The sequence below is a fragment of the Salvelinus namaycush genome, chromosome 29 (assembly GCF_016432855.1).
Source record: "Salvelinus namaycush isolate Seneca chromosome 29, SaNama_1.0, whole genome shotgun sequence".
NCBI classification, from domain to species: Eukaryota; Metazoa; Chordata; class Actinopteri; order Salmoniformes; family Salmonidae; genus Salvelinus; species Salvelinus namaycush.
The window spans coordinates 14,644,448-14,665,691 of record NC_052335.1 but is presented as its reverse complement, the minus strand read 5'-3'; the positions used below and the strand labels follow the sequence as shown (position 1 = coordinate 14,665,691).

Below are 21,244 nucleotides of genomic sequence, written 5' to 3'. Positions count from 1 at the left end.
CAAGGCACACCTGTTAATAGAAATGCATTCCAGGTGACTACCTCATAATGCTGGTTGAGAGAATGCCAAGATTGTGCAAAGCTGTCATCAAGGCAAAGGTTGGTTACTTTGAAGAATCTAAAATAAATCTATGATATAACTTTTTTGGGGGGGTTACTTTATGATTCCATATGTTATTTCATAGTTGATGTCTTCTATTATTCTACAATGTAGAAAATAGTAAAAATAAAGAAACCCTTGAATGAGTAGGTGTGTCAACTTTTGACTGGTACTGTAATATCGTGCAGTTGAGGAACAAAGGGAAAATAATTCTGCTTTGAAAGTTGACTAACTTGTTACCTCACTTTTGAGAAAATGGCCCTTCAATGTTTTGGTAGACCTACTGGAGAGCTTGTCTTTGTCTAAACCCATTCAGCATCGTTCACACCCTCTTAAGCTTTAGCCCCACCCAGCTCTTTAAAGATTCACACGTGAGGCCATGCACTAAACAACCAACGATTTCAAGACTAAAGGCTGGTTTATACTAATGGTGTGTTTTGTAAATTCATTCTGGATTGCCAGAGTTCGCTTATTGCGGCTCTGGGCATTTGTAAACTCAGCGTTGTCAGATTGTCCGTTCGTAAATAAAGAGCGTTTTGCTCTTGGAGCTTTCAGAGCGCACACTGGATGCGCTGACCGAGGAGTAGGGTTGATCCGAGCGTTCTGGACTAACCGCTGTCAAGCACCCAAGCTTATGTTGGTTAGCTTGCTAGCTACTTCCAGACACAAATGAGAACAACTCACCATTTTACTCGCCCTAGCACTTAGGCTGTTTTTGTTATCCAGAGCGTTGGTGACCTTAACTGTGCTGCTGGCAACAATTTAATTACGCTTTTTTGCCAACGTTTACTGACACCGCTCAACACTTGTTGAATATGGCCGTTCGCAAATTTGTCAGTTATTCGGCACACTCAGACGAGAGTGCTCTGAAATCGGAGTAGATAGACGTAGCTGGTAAATTCACTCTGGCTATCGACAGTTGTTGCAGTGACATCAATTTTATTGAAATGGTTACTTGCATAGTGGAGTCTTTGTTTAGACATGTAGCTAGCTAAATAACTAACCATAATAACTCATAACGTTACTACCCTGCATGAATCTGCAGGTAACTAACCAACCAAGATCAATGCTAGCTAACCTTAGGCTATAACAAGCAATGCAAATGGCTCTGAAATACAAATAATGTTACTACACAGATTTACGTCGACTTCAGCTAGCCATCTAACTTTAGCTTGCTAGCTAACGTACACTAACTTGAAACAAGCTTTCTGACAATTTGGAAACGTGTAATATCTGAATGTCGCTAGCTAGACTATCTTATGCGTATACATGGATGGACGGTTCTCCCTCGGTCACAGATGCCATGGTTTCCCTTAGTTTGAAGATGTAATCCAGAGACAAGTGTTTAATACAACAGCCTTCTGTGTTTTCAACTCCCTCTGCATATTTGCAATCAAACACCAGAATCTCCTGAGCTATCATACTCTAATTCCACCGGAGAGCAACACTTTTGCCTTTTGCAGTTATGTGATATCGAAAAAAAAAAAAAAAAAAAATGTATTACGTACATATACTGACCAGCTCACATTATAGACCGAAGCGTGCTACATGGCAGACCAATCCAAACTCATCTCTTGGCATGTCCAGTCCACTCATTATCTCAGCCGATCATGGCTAGCAGGAAGGTTGTCGTCTTTCTGTGGCTAAACCAACTAGGCTCGTAATTTAACAATTTGTATTCCATCTGTAAATGTGAATAAAGTTTTGTTATTAAGGCACATGAGTTCACATTTTCCAGAGAGCATTTCTGCCAAGAAACGCTTAAAAAATATAGGGGGAAAAATGTCTTTACTGTCAACTGCGTTTATATTCAGCAAACTCAACATGTATGAACATGATTCAACAACTGAGACATGAACTGAACATGTTCCACAGACATGTGACTAACATACATTTAATGATATGTCCCTGAACAAAGGGGGGGGGGTCAAAATTAAAAATAAGTCAGTATCTGGTGTGGCCACCAGCTGCATTTACTGCAGTGCATCTCCTCATGGACTGTACCAGATTTGCCAGTTCTTGCTGTGAGATGTTACCCCACTCTTCCACCAAGGCACCTGCAAGTTCCCGGACATTTCTGGGGGGAATGGCCCTAGCCCACACCCTCCGATCCAACAGGTCCCAGACGTGCTCAATGGGATTGAGATCTGGGCTCTTCGCTGGCCATGGCAGAACACTGACATTCCTGTCTTGCAGGAAATCACGCACAGAATGAGCAGTATGGCTGGTGGCATTGTCATGCTGGAGGGTCATGTCATAATGAGCCTGCAGGAAGGGTCCCACATGAGGGAGGAGGATGTCTTCCCTGTAACGCACAGCGTGGAGATTGCCTGCAATGACAACAAGCTCAGTCCGATGATGCTGTGACACACCGCCCCAGACCATGACAGACCCTCCACCTCCAAATCGATCCCGCTCCAGAGTATAGGCCTCGGTGTAACACTGATTCATTTGACAATAAACGTGAATCCGATCATCACCCCTGGTGAGACAAAACCGCGACTCGTCAGTGAAGAGCACTTTTTGCCTGTCCTGTCTGGTCCAGCGACGGTGGGTTTGTGCCCATAGGCGACAGTGATGTCTGGTGAGGACCTGCCTTACAACAGGCCTACAAGCCCTCAGTCCAGCCTCTCTCAGCCTATTGTGAACAGTCTGAGCACTGATGGATGGATTGTGCGTTCCTGGTGTAACTGCAGTTGTTGCCATCTTGGAAAGACAGTGTCGTGAGAAAGGGATATTTTTTGCTGAGTTTAGTACGAAATTGATTCGGGAGAATGTTTTGTGCCTGTTTGAATAAAGTGTACTCTTTTAGGGTTATGAGCTCGCCAGGCGTCAATGAAGTTGTAATCAGATAGTATATGTTGGAGAGCCTTGGTTGCCTGTGGATTGTTGGTTTTATTAGATTTGTCCAGAATGGCATTCATGTCTGTCCCAATAACCAGTTGGTGTTCAGTTAATTCTAACAATTATGCTGTTCAGAGGATCATATGAATTTGGAGCATACACATTAATAAAGGCAATTTTATTTCCATTATGGATACATTTAAGGAAAGTGATAATGCTTTCTTGGTCTTTGCCTTTACCAAGGATAGTGAATTTGAGTTTACCTATCATTGTGATTCCACGTTTGGTTTTGTTTGTACAAATGGTTCTCTATTCGGTCTCTTTGGAGCAGGTGTGTTTCTTGGAGCATTGCTATATCAATATGGTTTCTTGCTAGAATGTCAAGACTGCTTGAACACTTGATAGGAATATTAAGGCCTTTGAAATTCCAGAAGCGAATAGCTGGTGTTGCCATTGTTTTTCTAAAATGTAAGTAGCAGTAGCTTCTTTTGGATAGGGAGTGACCAAAGGGTGGGTTTCCCTGTGGGTCCTGCTTCTTATTTTACATCCATGGGCTTATCAACACTAAAGATACTAAACTAAATAAGTAACAAATTCAGACCTTTACAATTAAGTTGGCAGACTTGATGAGTAAGGGTGGGTAATGACGAAAATAAAACTTAGATATGACATATGCAAGCCTAATCCCTTAACATTCAAAACAAAGTATAGCAGTAGGATCCATATTCATTAATTGACATGGTGTCATCACTGTGTAAATGTTCTGGAACATAGGCAATATAATTACAAGTTCAATGCTCAGCAATAATACTAATATTGTACCCAAACATGAGGGGTGTACTCATTTTTCTTATGCTGAGGGCAGCATCATAGCAATAGGCTATGCTGCATGACTGTGCATGGATAGCATACCTGAATGAGCCAGTCATGGGGTTCCATCTGTCAGCTTGTCCGGTTGTGTATTGGGTTTTATGTACTACTCAATGAAGTCCTTTGGCAGTGCAAATAGTGTTTTGTGTTCTGGAAGATTAATGAGTTTAGCTGGGTGGATGAAGCCGCATCTCAGGTTTAGCTTTCGTAGCTGTAATCTCACCTCGTTGTAGGTCTCCCTTGGTTTTAGCAGTTTGTCACTCAGGTCTGGGTAGATGCTGATCCTCTTCCCTGCATAAGTCAGACCCCCGGATTCTGCTGCAAGGTGAACAATTCGCCGCTTGACTTCGATGCTGTGGATCCATACAATCATACAGCGAGAGCTGTTGCGGCGTTGATCTGTGTGGTGCACAATGTTAATGAGTGGCATGGGACCCATCTTCTCCTGCCCGAACAGCTCATAGAAAAGCTTGCTCATGAAGAAAGTTGTTGCCCGCTTCCACTATAGTTTCAAGTCCTGTGATCTGCACATTGAATTTACGAGAATGATTTTCAAGTGATTCCATTTTCTCTTTTAGGAGTTTGATTATCCCTTCCAACTTAGCTTGTGCTGTTTCTAGGTCATGTAGTCTTCAGATTTCCCACTTTGGTTGAATAGGTATCTATTTTAGCAGTGCACACTGCCATTTATTTCAATTACCGGTTTTAATTGTAAGTCGAGGGCAGAGAATCTCCTCACGAACAATCTCTCGTATACTAGTGGCCTGCTATTTCTGTTGCCTGGTATTGAGAGCCGCCATGTTCCCACAGTTGAATTGTGGATGGACAATTTCTAGCTGCTGGGGCGTAATAGACCTGGTAGTTATTTCTTGTCACACAATGCATGTCCCACACCTTAATATGGTATTTAGTATTGAAAAGGTTTAGGAAATAAGTCAGTTAATTCATAGTCATTTGCCAAAGAAAGCCACAAAGGCCATGTGTTTCAGTGTATGCCAGCTGACTCTTGAAGGATAGATGAATGTGTACTGTGTTGATGCATTTTACCTGTCTGTCCAGGCTTTTAAGTCACTTGATTGATACCAGATGAGGCTGGTGGGAAGAGCTATAGGAGGACGGGCTCATGGTAATGGCTATAATGGAATACATGGAGTCAAGTGGTTTTCCATATGTTTGATACGGTTCCATTCCAGCCATTACGATGAGCCCGTCCTCCTACAGCGCCTCCAACCAGCCTCCTCTGATAATGTTTATTCATATTTACCTCAAGCCAAGTTATGCTATTTATTTCACTGATTAACTCCGGTCTTCACCAACGTTACAATAGCTTTTTGTTCTGCTGTGTCCCTTTCCATTAGGGGATGAACAGAAGATCCAATATTGGCTCCTTAGTGCTGCAGAGGAGGACAAGACTGCATGTAAGAACAGGCCAATGCCACTTACCAATGTGAATAGGGGATTATTTCAATGCAGATCCATACAAAAACACTTGTAGTCCATGTATTGTGTTCAAAGTAGTTCCCTCCAACACATTTACCTGACAGCCAAGTAGGGGGGGCAGGAAACAACTAAGTGTAAGTCTGGATTTACACTTAACCAAGCGTTCTCCTTAGTAATATGTCATTGATGCTTTTATAAAGTTATAAATTCTGGCATGCATCAAAATATCACGATTCACATGTCGGACAATTTATTTTTTTTAATACATTTTTAGGTTGTGTATTGAAAATGAAAGTTTGAGCTGCACAGTATGGCAGGGTCAATGATATCCAACGAATTAATAGCACTGGTGATCTCCCAAAGAAAAGAAACACTGACAGAATTTTCTGTCTTAGGTGTAAAAACACTGCTACGAGGGACAAATGCAGCGTGTTTTGGAATATATATTTGTCTCTCAGAATAAAATAGACTTTTGTACTATGGGGGATAGTAGACTGACTTGTTGTTCGTTAGGCCTCATCTTGTTGGCTGACAAGGTAAATGTGGACAGTTCTTCCAATATCTTCAATATGCACCTTGGAATTGGATAAGGACGCGTGCAGTTCCGTCCCTGTGTCTCTCGTCACTTGTAGCCTGTGAGAAAGACCCGATCACTTTGATGGAGAGCCGTGAGGGGTGATTTGGAGCATGCAGGACTCGGGGAGAAGGGCACAGCGGCCACTGGCCGCAAAAGGCATGGATTCTTTTGGGGGGGTGTGCATTACGGCCACACAAAGGGGATGCCACCATGAAATTCTAGGCATTATCAAGTGCTTGTCAAATTGTGAATGAGTAACTGATGTAGTGTGTCCAGCCTGCACACACAAAAAACAGCTCATGCCTTTCAAGCTACTTTTTTCCAATCATCATTGGCGTCATATCATGCAGCCTTGCAATGTATTAAAAATCAAAACAGAAAGCCCAGTGTTTGTAGAACAACTAAAGTTAGATTAATTAACTCTAAATTAAGCAAAAAGGAATTCCTATTTCTTTGTTAACCACTCAACACAGAATAGTCCATGTGCACACTCCCTCAAATCATTTGGAGGAAATATCCTTTCCATTTTATTCAGCTTTGTTCCATTGTATTCTTCATACTATAAAATAATGCCACGGAATTCTAAGCAAATCCTGTCTGCTAAATTAACTAGTGTAGCCCAAAGCTGTATGGCATAGCCAGATCAGGGCCTAACACATTTAAATGTAGATGTTCCAAAGGTCTGCATCAGTCAGTGGCTTGTAGGCTATGCGTGGAAGCCAGGAGATGGTAAATGTATTTGTAAATTAAGTCAATTACTGAGACCAATAGTTATTTGCTTGACAATCACTGGCTGACACAAATACGTGAGCGCCACAGCCCTATCCCCAGCTGAGTCATACCAAAGAATTTTTTTATATTGTTATGGTATATTCTCTCATTATTTGTGCATATAAATGGACCCCAGTGTATTGAAGACACTCAAACCTGCTGTTTCCATTCTCCTAAATTGCTTTGACTCTCTCTTACATTTTGTTTCAGTGAAAAGACAGAAGCGAAAACACAGTTTCCGGTGGTGAAGAGGATTTGGGCTATAACTGCTGCACTTTTGGAGAGGCTGGTTTCAGACAAATGTAATACATTAGGAGAACACCATCTCCACATAATGAATATATTCATCAAGTTGTCTGAGGGCTTGAGCCAATTAATTACTGTGCATATAACAGGAAATGTAATTAATAGCGCGCACTTGTTTTTTGTTTTTGTGTACAAATAAATGTGGTACCAAATTTGCATCATTCTATGAATTTCCAAGCATGGATCGGTAATCCTTTGTCCTTCTGACAATAGTACTGTACTGGGTATGGCCCATCCTGTGAGGTCCCCTTGTTTTTAGTCGGTCACCCTAACTGAAAAATACTTTTGAGCCAGGGTGGCATTTTTACCCCAAGTTCCCCTACAATTGACCCATGTTACATTTAGCTCCACTCTCCCCTATCACTTATAGTGAACTGCGGAGCGTTAAAGTCCTTAAGTCTTTTGATGCATCTATCAATCTAAGTAACATAATAAATAAAAAAATCCATCTGTCAATTTAAGATGGAGAACTGTTTATTTTTGCATTGGCTGCGTCCCAATTAGAGGTCGACCGATTAATCGGAATGGCCGATTAATTGGGGCCGATTTCAAGTTTTCATAACAATCGGAAATCGGTATTTTTGGACACCGATTTGGACGATTTTAAAAAATATATATATTTTATATTTTTTTTTACACCTTAATTTAATCTTTATTTAACTAGGCAAGTCAGTTAACACATTCTTATTTTCAATGACGGCCTAGGAACGGTGGGTTAACTGCCTCGTTCAGGGGCAGAACGACAGATTTTTACCTTCAATCTTGCAACCTTAGTTAACTAGTCCAACGCTCTAACCACCTGATTACATTGCACTCCATGAGGAGCCTGCCTGTTACACGAATGCAGTAAGCCAAGGTAAGTTGCTAGCTAGCATTAAACTTATCTTATAAAAAACAATCAATCATAATCACTAGTTAACTACACATGGTTGATGATATTAGTTTATCTAGCGTGTCCTGCGTTGCATATAATCGATGCGGTGCGTATCGTTGCTCCAATGTGTACCTAACCATAAACATCAATACACAGAAGTATATATTTTTAAACCTGCATATTTAGCTAAAAGAAATCCAGGTTAGCAGGCAATGTGTCACTTCTCTTGCGTTCATTGCACGCAGAGTCAGTGTATATGCAACAGTTTGGGTTGCCTAATTTGCCATAATTTTACGTAATTATGACATAACATTGAAGGTTGTGCAATGTAACAGGACTTATGGATGCCACCCGTTAGATAAAATACGGAACGATTCCGTATTTCACTGAAAGAATAAATGTCTTGTTTTCGAGATGATAGTTTCCGGATTCGACCATATTAATGACCTACGGCTCGTATTTCTGTGTGTTATTATTATGTTATAACTAAGTATGATTTGATAGAGCAGTCTGACAGCGGTGGTAGGCACCAGCAGGCTCGTAAGCATTCATTCAAACAGCACTTTCGTGCGTTTTGCCAGCAGCTCTTCGTTGTGCTTCAAGCATTGCACTGTTTATGACTTCAAGCCTATCAACTCCCGAGATTAGGCTGGTGTAACCGATGTGAAATGGCTAGCTAGTTAGCGGGGTGCGCGCTAATAGCGTTTCAAACGTCACTCGCTCTGAGACTTGGAGTGGTTGTTCCCCTTGCTCTGCATGGGTAACGCTGCTTCGAGGGTGGCTGTTGTCGATGTGTTCCTGGTTCGAGCCCAAGTAGGAGCGAGGAGCGGGACGGAAGCTATACTGTTACACTGGCAATACTAAAGTGCCTATAAGAACATCCAATAGTCAAAGGTTAATGAAATACAAATGGTATAGAGAGAAATAGTCCTATAATAACTACAACCTAAAACTTCTTACCTGGGAATATTGAAGACTCGTGTTAAAAGGAACCACCAGCTTTCTCATGTTCAGAGCAAGGAACTTAAACGTTAGCTTTCTTACATTGCACATGTTGCACTTTTACTTTCTTCTCCAACACTTTGTTTTTGCATTATTTAAACCAAATTGAACATGTTTCATTATTTATTTGAGGCTAAATTGATTTTATTGATGTATTATATTAAGTTAAAATAAGTGTTCAGTATTGTTGTAATTGTCATTATTACAAATACATTTTAAAAAATCGGCCGATTTTAATCGGTATCGGCTTTTTTGGTCCTCCAATAATCGGTATCGGCGTTGAAAAATCATAATCGGTCGACCTCTAGTCCCAATCCACCGCATACGCCTGTCGGCCTTCCGCATCTGCCTTGAAAGGTGGCTGAGCTACAGCAGTGTTTGTCAGACCATGAGACATCCCGAAAATTGGTCTTCTCAAGAAAACGTCTCTGTAGCGTCCGAACGGTTTGGCCTACAACCCCCACAAGTGTCACGGGACTCGTCTTAGGGTAACCCGTACAAATGAATAGAAGTATGGAGGCAGTTTTGTGCCAACAAAGGGGTTAAATATGTCCAAATGTTTTTTTAGCATTATTACGTCTCCAAGATATAGGACAGACACTTCAAAACTTGAACCCTTATGATTTAATTTTGTCTTTTTTTTGTTTTGTTCCATTTATCAATGCGTTTCTATGGGCTTTAGTAGTAAAGGCCTAATTCAATATTTTTGATACCTAAAGGGGTCCTAAAATTCTAAATCAAATGGCTAAATGATCCATGGTATGACCATCCACCAAAACAATTCCATATTGCTTTGAAGAACTAGCGTTAGTGGAATGACTTGAAGTCTATTGGTATCTACTACCATGCTAGCAGATACCATGGACTTCCAGTCATTGCACTAATGCTATTTAACATTGGCTCGCAAAACTACCTCAAACTTCCTTCATACTGGACGCAGAGACATAAAAATGGTATCCACGAGTTCGTCCGACTCTGGGGAAGTAGATAAAGGGTCTCATTGCCAAAATCCCGAAGTATCCCTTTAAGCAGTCTCACAAAGTAAGGCATAAGGCTGTTGTAGTATCTGTCAAGATTAATGTGATGGCAGGGATTGCAAAATGATTATTACCAATCATATCTCATTCTGCCAGGTAGGCCTACTTTGCAGTCAACATTTCAATTTGAGGTTTTATTTTGTCTAATCTCTTTTAGAAATGTACATTTAAACATGACATGATTGAATTGCGCATTGCGAAGATTCAACCAAGACGGTTCGCATACCCATTGACACCGCAACGGCTCTCAAGGAACTACAATGGACTTTGTGCAAACTAGAAACCGCTTATCCTGAGGCCGCATTTATTGTAGCTGGGGACGTTAGTGAAGCAAATCTGTGGAAAACGCTACTGAATTTGAATTAACACATCAACTGCGCTACTAGCTCATCAAGAATTCTTGACCATTGCTACTCCCCCTTCCAGGATGGCTGCAAGGCCCTCCACTGCCCTCCCTTCAACAAATCAGATCACGCCTCCATTCTGCTCCTCCCCTTACTATAGGCAGAAACTTAAATGGGAAGTACCCGTGGTAAGGACGGTTCAAAGTTGGTCTGACCAATCAGAATCTATGCTTGATTGTGCGTACTGGAATATGTTCCAGGTTGCCTCAGAATAACATTGACGTATACACTGGCTCTGAATGCGTTCATCGGGAAGTGCATTGATGATGTTCCCACTGACGATTACAATTTATCCAAACAAAAAAACGAGGATAGATGGCATTTGCGCAAAACTGAAACTGTGATACACTAAATTGTTAAATGTGTTGTATGTAAACTTCTGACCCACTTGAATTGTGATACAGTGAAATAATCTGTCTGTGAAAAATTACTTAGGACATCTACTTTGTGCATGACACATCTGACTTGCCAAAACTATAGTTTAACAAGAAATTTGTGGAGTAGTTGAAAAACGAGTTAATGACTCCAACCTAAGTGAATGTAAACTTCCGACTTCAACTGTACGTAGCAGGGATTCCAGCCAATCACGAATTATAAAAGGAAAATCAGCCACGTCCTCAACATGGGTGCGTGCTCAGCCCCCTCCTGTACTCCCTGTTCACCCATGACTGCGTGGCCACACACGTCTCCAACTCGATCATCTTGTTTACATACGATGCAACAATGGTAGGCCTGATTTACCAACAACGGCGAGACATCCTACAGGGAGGAGCTGAGGGCCCTGGCGGAGTGGTGCCAGGAAAATAACCCCTCAACGTCAACACAAGGGAGCTGATAGTGGACATTGGCGGGGCCGCAGTGGAGAGGGTGAAATGCTTAAAGTTCCTTGCCGTCCACATCACAAACAACCTTGAAATGGTTCAGCCACACAGTGTGGTGAAGAGTATTCATTAAAAGGAGGCTGAATAAATCCGGCTTGGAGCCTATGACCCTCAAACTTCTACAGATGCACCATTGAGAGAATGCTGTTGGGCTTTATCACTGTCTGGTACAGCAACTGCTTCGTCTGTGACCGCAGGGCTCTGCAGAGGGTGGTGTGGTCAGCTCAATGCATCACTGGGGGCACACTGCCTGCCCTACAGGACATCTACAGCACTCTGTGTCACAGCAAGGCTGAGATAATCAAGGGCCATGGCCTGTTCAACCTGCTACCATCTAGAATGCGGAGACAGTAAAGGTGCATCAAAGCTGGGACCGAGAGACCGAACATATTTCAATCTCCAGGCTATCAGATTGTTAAATAGTCACCACTAGCCGGCCTCCGCCTAGTACCCTGCCCTGAACTTTAGTCACTGTTACTAGCTGGCTACCACCCGATACTCAACCCTGCACCTTAGAGACTGTTGCCCTATGTACATAGTCATTAAACACTGGTCACTTTAATGTTTGCATACTGTTTTACCCACGATATATGGATATACTGTTTTAGTGAATGCTCAAACCTATAACTATTGCTGTACACCTTCTCTATTCATATACCAACATAATGTCTATACACACCATATACATGTATATTTATATGCTGACATTGCTGGTTCTAATATTTCAATATTTATTTTCCTTTACATTTTTGGGGCTTGTGTCTTGTTAGGTATTACTGCACTGTTGGAACTAGAAACATAAGCGTTTTGCTACATCTGTGATAAAATGGGCAAGATAAGTGTATGTGACCAATTTTAAAATTAGATTTTTTTAAATTTGCATACAATCCTTTATATAAACCCTGGATTGCTGATGCTATGTACTGGCCATTGAGAGGTTTTGAAGCCACCGGTCGGCCATATTGGCACATTGTACAGTATTTAAATGTTTCAAGGACAATAGCATGTATTTAAGTATTGTTTTGTTGTGGGGACAGTAAATAATCTCCATGTACTTTTTAAGTAAAATATTTTTATAGTTATACAGTGCTAGTCAAAAGTTTGGACAGCACCTCATTTCAGTTTTTTTTTTTTTTTTTACTATTTTCAACACTGAAATAACACACATGGAATCATGTAGTAACCAAAAAAGTGTTAAACAAATCAAAATATATTTGAGATTATTCAAAGTAGCCACACTTGGCCTTGATGACAGCTTTGCACGCTCTTGGGATTCTCTCAACCAGCTTCATGAGGTAGTCACCTGGAATGCATTTCAATTAACAGGTGTGCCTTGTTAATTTGTGGAATTTCTTTCCTCAATGTGTTTGAGCCAATAAGTTGTGTTGTGGAAAGGTAGGGGTGGTATACATTAGATATCCCTATTTGGTAAAAGACCAAGTCCATATTATGGCAAGAACAACTCAAATAAGCAAAGAGAAATGACAGTGTCATTACTTTAACACATGAAGGTCAGTCAATCCAGAAAATTTCAATGACTTTGAAAGTTTCTTCAAGTGCTATGATGAAACTGGTTTCCATGAGGACCGCCACAGGAATGGAAGACCCAGAGTTACCTCTGCTGCAGAGGGCAAGCTCATTAGAGAACTGCACCTCGGATTGCAGCCCAAATAAACGCTTCACGGAGTTCAAGTAACAGACACATCTCAACATCCACTGTTCAGAGGAGACTACTTGAATTAGGCCTTGGTAGAATTGAATTTCTGCTAAGAAACCACGAATAAAGGACACCCATAAGACTTGCTTGGGCCAAGAAACACAAGCATTAGACATTAGATTGGTGGAAATATGTCCTTTGGTCTGAGTCCAAATTTGAGATTTTTGGGTTCCAACCGCTGTGTCTTTTGAGATGCAGAGTAAGGGAAACGGATTATCTCTGCGTGTTGTTCCCACCGTGAAGTGAGGAGGAGGTGATGTGGGGGTGCTTTGCTGGTGACTGTCGGTGATTTATTTAGAATTCAAGGCACACTTAATATAGAGGGCCAAATCCTATCATCCCTATCACAGGTTTATTTATTGGTTTCAAGAACGTCACTAATGTCAATGCCACATAAGATATTTACAAAGTTCCTACATTTTGCACTTTCGAAATAGCAACTTTGCTTAGCTTTCTTCATAATTCCAAGATAACTAAACCCGTATAAGCTAATGAAAGCAATTAAATGTTTAACTCAAACTTCATCTGAAAGTTTCAGTGTTTACTATTTGAAACTCAACATGTTTTAGAACTAATTTCAATACGAAATATGCTAACATGATTGCTATTGCTAACTAAATCGGTTGCATAGCGACTCATTTTAAGACGCAATTTAAGGAGTTTGTAAGAAGATATTTGAGAAGTTCGTAAGAAAATCATAATCTTAGTTTGTGAAATTACTCCATTTTAAGATTTCATGATTTTCATATGAACTATTCAAATATGGTTAAATAGTTAAGCAAAGTTGCTATTCCTCAAGTTCCTCAACATCTTATGAACTTATTTTTATTAGATTTTTTTGAGTAAGAACTGTTTTGTGAATCTCTAGACCCAGCTCTCCAAACGTTAATGTCAATACGTTCCGTACTCACCAAAATATGGAGTTTCGTAGAGCATCTATCGTCATTACTGTCCTTATGTACTTCCAAAAAAGGTCTAAGTAAACATTTAATCAATGATCTTTCGGGATACTGTACTGCTGCTGGATCAGCCGACCTGCGTGGTAGTAATTCGTCATTTTATTCGAGGTGCCGAAGGTGGATTTGGTGAACTGAATGTATTTTAATTATGGAACAACATTCCAACCTTGTTTGGCATTGTCTAGTCGTCCATGCTTCCACTATTTGTATGCCTTTGCGTCGCTTTCAATTAGGGACTTTTATTTTGAAGTCAACCCGCAAATTCCAGTATTGTTGCTAATCGTTATGGTGGTTAGCTTCACATAGATCATCGAACGCGCCGGCCACAGGCAAAACTGGTCTGGATTATTTTGTGACTAGTAGCTAGCTACCTACCTACATCGGACCCCCCTCCCCCGATCTGGCTAGCTAAGGGAAATTTTGTATTCCAACGACTTTTCAACTAAACTGGATGTTATAGTATTTCCTCTATTGTCTGGGAAAGCTACCTACAGTAGCGAACGAGACTCCATCTTGCATGTGATTTGGAAGGCGGCTAGCTAGCTAAACTAGTTTTTCAGACGTACTATGGCGAAAGATCTAAAAACGATGTTCATACGGTGTTGTGGGTATTTGCAAGATCCGCACCATGTAGCATCATTTCAAAAGCTCTGTGGTGTCCAAGGCTCATTCCCAGTCAAACTGAGCAGGAAGGAATGGGAAAATGATTTTATTGTTAACGGTGCCTGCGTGAAACGCTACCAGGACCAAAGTGGAAACGGCGAGGGACATGTTGGCGGACAGCAAATCGAAGGTCCTCTGCAAAGAAAAAGCGTAACTGCCGGAGAACAACATAACGACTGTTCAAACAAGCTGCAACATGGAACAGCTCTGGTGTCTGGGATAGGGGAGACAACCGAACAACAGACTGTCTCCCATGAGGGAAACAGACAAAGTAGCGGCGGTAGATTGACTGGGAAGTTGTCCAAAGCTGTTGAGAGTGACCGCGAGAATGGGGACTCTAGTGGAAGGGTCAAACCTCTTCGCAGGAACTCACTGACTGGGGATGTAGGCCAGGAGTTTATTATTCAGAATAAGTTCCTATTCTACCTTTTCACATTCGGGTCCGAGCTTGGTAACGAGATGTTCTTCATTGTTTTCTTCCCCTTCCTAATTTGGAATGTAGATGCTTTTGTCAGCCGGCGAATCCTTGTGGTCTGGATTTGGAATCTTTTCCTCGGCCAATCTACCAAAGACATTGTCCGCTGGACGCGACCAGCATCTCCGCCTGTGGTTAAAGTGGAGGTGTTTTACAACTCAGAGTACAGTATGCCATCAACGCATGCCATGTCCGGGACCGCCATCCCTTTCTCTCTCTTCCTACTCACGTATGGACGCTGGCAGGTAGGCTATGCATCCAACCTAGCCTATGATCACAATTTTGAAACGATAAGATTTGTTTACAAACAATTTAGTATTTTGGGATTCTGATGTGGTATTGACAGTTGAACTAAACTCATGAAACATTTATCCACCTCATTCTAAAGGCACTGTAAATATATCCCCACGCCCACACATTCGGACTGAGCATTTAAGTGGCTCAGGGAAAATAAATTATGACCAAATATATTTGAGTTATATAAAAAAAAAAAAACTGATTTATTAAATAAAGTGATGATTTAAATAGACTGCATGGGGCTTAAAAATTACATGGAGAAGTTTTGTAATGGAGTGGCAACGGGATACAGCGTTTATGTATCCCAATTTGCCCAGGCTAAAAAAAAATACGGATATTTCTGCGCATGTGCATGATTAAAAAATATATATTGTTACGGAGTGCTCGGCGGCGACGCCCCCCTCCTTCATCGCCTTTGTCTGGTCGCTATGGAACGACGTTTGGGTCCTTGCGTGTCAAACACGTCCAATAACACAGTTCTATTATACAATGTTGTGTGTAATGAATTTGCACGTGCAATCCAAGCGCCACCACTACTGTCAGTAGCACTGTCAAAGCTGTACAAAGAAGTCTGCAAACACCGGCCACCAACGATATGTTTGTTTACTGTACGGCGTTGGTAATAAAGCATTATTTGTTCGACCGCAATTTATGGGGTAGCTAGCTAGCTATACAACCAGCCTGAAAACAATGACCAGTAGAAACTGCAGTCATTTTCATTATTCTTAGCAATGATTTAGCCGGAATCCTTGTAAGTATTGTTGTTCGCCTATTGAAATTGAACTTCAGTTCATGAAAATAAATACCTAGCCAGCTACTTAACCCTGTTGCCCAAAAACGAACGTTATAAGCAGCCAGCTAGCTTCATCTGGCTAGTGAGGCTCGACCGGACCGGGTTATGTGTTGTGAAAAAAAGGCACAATAATGGAATTTGCGGTTTGTCTTCAAAATAAAAGTACATCGTTGAAAACGATGCAGAAAGTTACAATTGGTGGAGTCGTGCCATATTTAGACTAGATAATGTTAAACAAGGTTGGGATGTGAAGCAATGAAATGGGGTATCAGTGTGACAGCCAACAGAACACAACTGTCAAAAGTTGACGCAAATAATAGTGTTGTAGCTCTTATGTGAAATCACCTTCCCAGTCAGCCTATTGTGTGTATTGACATTCATATTGCACTGTACAGCTTTACCTAAGGATTGGAGATCAATGAAATGGGGTATCAGTCTACTCAATACCCAAGATATTTTTTACCAACGTCCTCCTCAGCTATCAGACTCCAAAACATCCACACAGTATTGTTTTTCCTCGGGAATAGTGTTCAATACACATAGGTTGACAAGAACTGTGGCTCAATTCACAGTTTCAGAGTCCCGCAATAAGAGCTACAACGATGTCTCTGGGTGTTGCTGAGTAGACTGATCCCCCATGTCATTGATCCACAATCCATAGATAAGGCTGTACAATGAAATAAGTATGCCCTCAATGCAATTCTAAAGTATAATACATCCAGTGTGATTTCAACAGATTTTTGTCAAATTAACATTGTTGTTTTTCTATAACATTCCCACCTCGTTTAGCATAATTCTACTATTTGTATTCATTTACATCACTGTCAATTACATACTTTTATTTTGAAGGCTAACCGCAAAGTCCACTATTGCGGCTAATCCTTATTGTGTCTAGCTTCACATAGATGTGTCCGACCACCATTAATCAAATAAGAACTGTTTTATAAATTAGGGTTATTTTAGATGACACCTAGCTATATAATTAGCTAGTTAACTATTGCAACTGAAACAGATTAAGTCGTTTTGCTAAGTTTTTGGGAAGAACATTCCATGAGCTATGAACGCCTTAAATTATTATTTGACATGTATCTTTTTTGACACGCAAAGACCCAAACAGCTTTCCATAGTTAGCTGGTGTAGCCTTCAACATTTATGGAATGTCGTTTTGGTCTTTACGTGTCAAAAACGATACACGTCAAGTAACACTATTTGACGGTCAAATAAGCTCTTAATTTGACACTTCAAATAACACAATTATTTTAAAGAATGTTGTGTGTGCTGAATTTTAGCTCCACCACTACTATAAGTAGCTCTGTCAATAAAAGTCAGCAAACAAGTACCCACCGGCCAAGAATGATAAGAAGATGGCACCGGAGGAGATTGTTTCAGTATGATATGTTGGATAAAGGAATAAAGACAGACACCAATGTCAAGTTCAATAGCCTTGTTATGCATTGTACAAATCCCTACGCGTGGAGTCTGGGGAACAGTCCGGCTAGTCGAATACCTATCAACTAGACTCCGTAACAGAGATGGCTGCCGTTTTATTGGCTCTTAACTAACCGTGCTATTTATTCATTTTTTTGCAATTTTTACTGTACATAATATTTCTGCTACCATCTCTTATGACCGAAAAGAGCTTCTGGACATCAGAACAGTGATTTACTCACCTCGAATTGGACAAAGAATTTTTCTTCAATGAGTCGGACGGGAAGGATATACTCCAAACACCCCAACAGGCCCTCATCCCCGTCATTCGCAGGAGAAAGAAACAGATTTTTCAGAAAGAGATCGGGGTGCCCAGTGAGGATCAGGCGACAAGTGGCTAATCTGCCTTTGCCATCCGTACTGTTAGATAACGTTCAATCGCTGGAAAATAAATGGGACGAACTGAAAGCATGTATATCCTACCAACAAGACATTTAAAAACGGTAATATCTTGTGTTTCACTGAGTCGTGGCTGAACAACAACATTAACATACAGCTGGCGGGTTATACACCATCGGCAGGATAGAACAGCAGCCTCTGGTAAGACACGGTGTGGTGGCCTATGCATATTTGTAAACAATAGCTGGTGCACAATATCTACGGAAGTCTGGGTTTTGCTCGCCTGAGGTAGTGTGGTCTACAGCTTATTATGAGATACTCTATCTACCTAGAGTTTTAATCTGTATTTTTCGTTGCTGTCTACATATCACCACAGACTGATGCTGGCACTAAGACCGCACTCACTGAGCTGTATTCCGCCATAAGCAAACAGGAAAACACTCATCCAGAGGCGGCGCTCCTCGTGGCCGGGGACTTTAATGCAGGGAAACTTAAATCAGTTTTACCTAACTTCTATCAGCATGTTAAATTTGCAACTAGAGGGGGGAAAAACTCTAGACCACCTTTACTCCACACACAGAGATGCGTACAAAGCTCTCCCTAGCCCTCCATTTGGCAAATTGACCATAATTCTATCCTCTTGATATCTGCTTACAAGCAAAAGTTAAAGCAGGAAGCACCAGGTCTATTAAAAAGTGGTCAGATGAAGCAGATGCTAAACTACAGGACTGTTTTGCTAGCACAGACTGGAATATGTTCCGGGATTCTTCCGATGGCATTGAGGAGTACACCACATCAGTCACTGGCTTCATCAATAAGTGCATCGATGACGTCGTTCCCACAGTGACTGTACGTACATACCAGAAGCCATGGATTACAGGCAATATCCGCTAAAGGGTAGAGCTGACGATTTCAAGGAGCGGGACTGTAACCCGGAAGCTTATAAGAAATCCTGCTATGCCCACCGACGAACCATCAAACAGGCAAAGCGTCAATACAGGACTAAGATCGAATCGTACTACACCGGCTCCGAAGCTCGTCGGATGTGGCAGGGCTTGCAAACTATTACAGACTACAAAGGGAAGCACAGCCGAGAGCTGCCCAGTTACACAAGCCTACCAGACGAGCTAAATAACTCCTATGCTCGCTTCGAGGCAAGTAACACTGAAACATGCATGAGAGCATCAGCTGTTATGGACGACTGTGTGATCACGCTCTCCCCAGTCGATGTGAGTAAGACCTTTAAATAGGTCAACATTCACAAGGCCAGGCGGATTACCAGGATGTGTACTCTGAGCATGCGCTGACCAACTGGCACGTGTCTTCACTGACATTTTTCAACCTCTGTCTGAGTTTGTAATACCAACATGTTTCAAGCAGACCACCATAGTCCCTGTGCCCAAGAACACTAAGGTAACCTGCCTAAATGACTACTGACCTGTAGCACTCACATCCGTAGCCGTTTGCAAATTACTTTGATATACAGATATTTTTAGTGCCTTCTGCGGTAGCTAGCTTTAACCTGGTACCTAGCTAGCACCAATGCAACCAGCCTGAAAACAATGACCAGTAGGAAGTGATAATTTTTTTCAATATTCTTAGCAATGATTGATTTAGGAATCCATTTGAGTAGGTATTAGCTAGGTAGCCACTTGTTGTTGAACTTCAGTTCATGGAAATGACTAGCTAGCTTTGGGCAACAGGGTTACGTAGCTAACTAACGTTATAAGCAGCCAGTTATGTGTTGTGAAGCTAGCCACAATAAGGATTAGCCACAATAGTGGAATTTGCGGTTGACTTTCAAAATAAAAGTCCATCTTTGAAAGTGACGCAGAACATTCCAATTGGTGGAATTATGCCATATTTAGACTAGATAATGTTAAACGAGGTTGGAGTGTTGTAATGTGGAGTAATGAAATGGGATATCAGTCTACTCGGTGACACCCACAGAACACAACTTTGAAGAGTTTACGCAAATATTAGCGTTGTAGCTCTTATCTGGGACTTTGACTGAGGGAAATCACCTGCCCAGTCAGCTTATTGTGCGTACTGACAATCATATTGCACTGTACAGCCTTACCTAAGGATTGGGGATAAATGATACGGGGGTATCAGTCTACTCAGTACCCAAGTGCTTTTTCCCCCCAATGCCCTTCTCAGTTATCGGACTCCAAAACATCCACGCTGTATTGTTTTTCCTCTGGAAAATTGTTCAATACACATTAGGTTGACTGGTACAATAAATGTGGCTCAATTCAGTAATTTAAGATTCTCTCAATAAGAGTTACGATGCTAAACTTCTCTGGGTGTCATTGAGTAGACTGATACCCCCATGTCGTCATCCACAATCCATAGGTAAGGCTGTACAATGAAATAAGTATGCCCCCAATGCAATTCTAAAGTCTAATACATCCAGTGTGATTTCACATTTTTGTCAAATTATTGTCTTTGGTTGAATTTATATAACTTTCCAACCTCGTTTAGCATGATTTATTAAATGATGGCATAATTCCACTATTTGTAGTCCTTTGCTTCACTGTCAATGACAGACATTTTTCACTAGTGTGGCTAATCCTTATTGTGGCTAGCTTTACATAGGTGGGTCCGACCACCGTTAATCAAATAAGAACTGTCTTATAAATAAGGGGGTATTTTAGATAGTTAGCAAACTATAGGTACTGAAACAGATTATGCTGTTTAGCTATGTTTTTGGGAAAGAATATTGTTTTCTTCCATGAGCTTGCTAGCTTTTTTAAACTTCCGACTTCAACTGTATATTTTTGGGAATGTTCGTTCAAATCGCTGCTGAATTAATTTTTTATTTGAGCTGTTCAGAAATATGTTCAGCTACATTAGAAAAATTAATATGTGCCTAAAATAACCCATGCGCATAATGTGATCTGTATGCTTAGATTTCAGAAAGAGGTTTCCAGAGGGGCGAAACTCCGTAGCCACTGCCTATTATTTTTTTTTTAACTGAATGTCTAGAATGAGCTTTATGATACATTTTCATAACACTATCAAATTCTATGGCAGCCATGTTAGCTCCCCATTAACATTATATGGGGAATATTTAAACAATGCTTTAACTGAATGTTTAGAATTGGAACAATATTCTAAAAGTTGGCTTAACTCTCTAAATATATGGCTCTGGGTACACTTACCCTTAGGATATTAAAAATCAGCTTTTCTGTGTCGGAACGGTGTGGGGTTACCCCAACAACAGAATGCGTGGGTGTATACCGGTCATTAAAGGGGAACTGCACCTGCTTATTTGGCCTCGTTTTTTAGCTTGCTCCTCAAACGCTGGATGCCATGACAGAAGCCAACTCTGAGTTGGCGTGGGGGTGTGATTTGATATGTGTGTTTCTTGGGTGTGTCCGCCACCAAGACACCCATCTGTCTGAT

General features: G+C 41.1%; 1 protein-coding gene across 2 annotated transcripts in view; it reads left to right on the top strand.

Moving 5' to 3' along the window:
* The first annotated feature begins 13,914 nt into the window (after positions 1-13,914).
* Positions 13,915-21,244, top strand: part of si:ch211-212g7.6 (sphingosine-1-phosphate phosphatase 1) — a 28,085-nt gene continuing 20,755 nt past the window's right edge. Inside the window, exons 1-2 of one of the 2 annotated variants that reach the window (XM_038968210.1) lie at positions 14,717-14,828; positions 14,947-15,164. In XM_038968210.1, coding sequence (XP_038824138.1) covers positions 15,090-15,164 — 75 coding nt within the window. In that variant the 5' untranslated portion in view covers positions 14,717-14,828; positions 14,947-15,089. Of the gene's footprint in view, positions 15,165-21,244 lie in introns of both variants that reach the window. The other variant, XM_038968209.1, reaches the window with a different exon arrangement.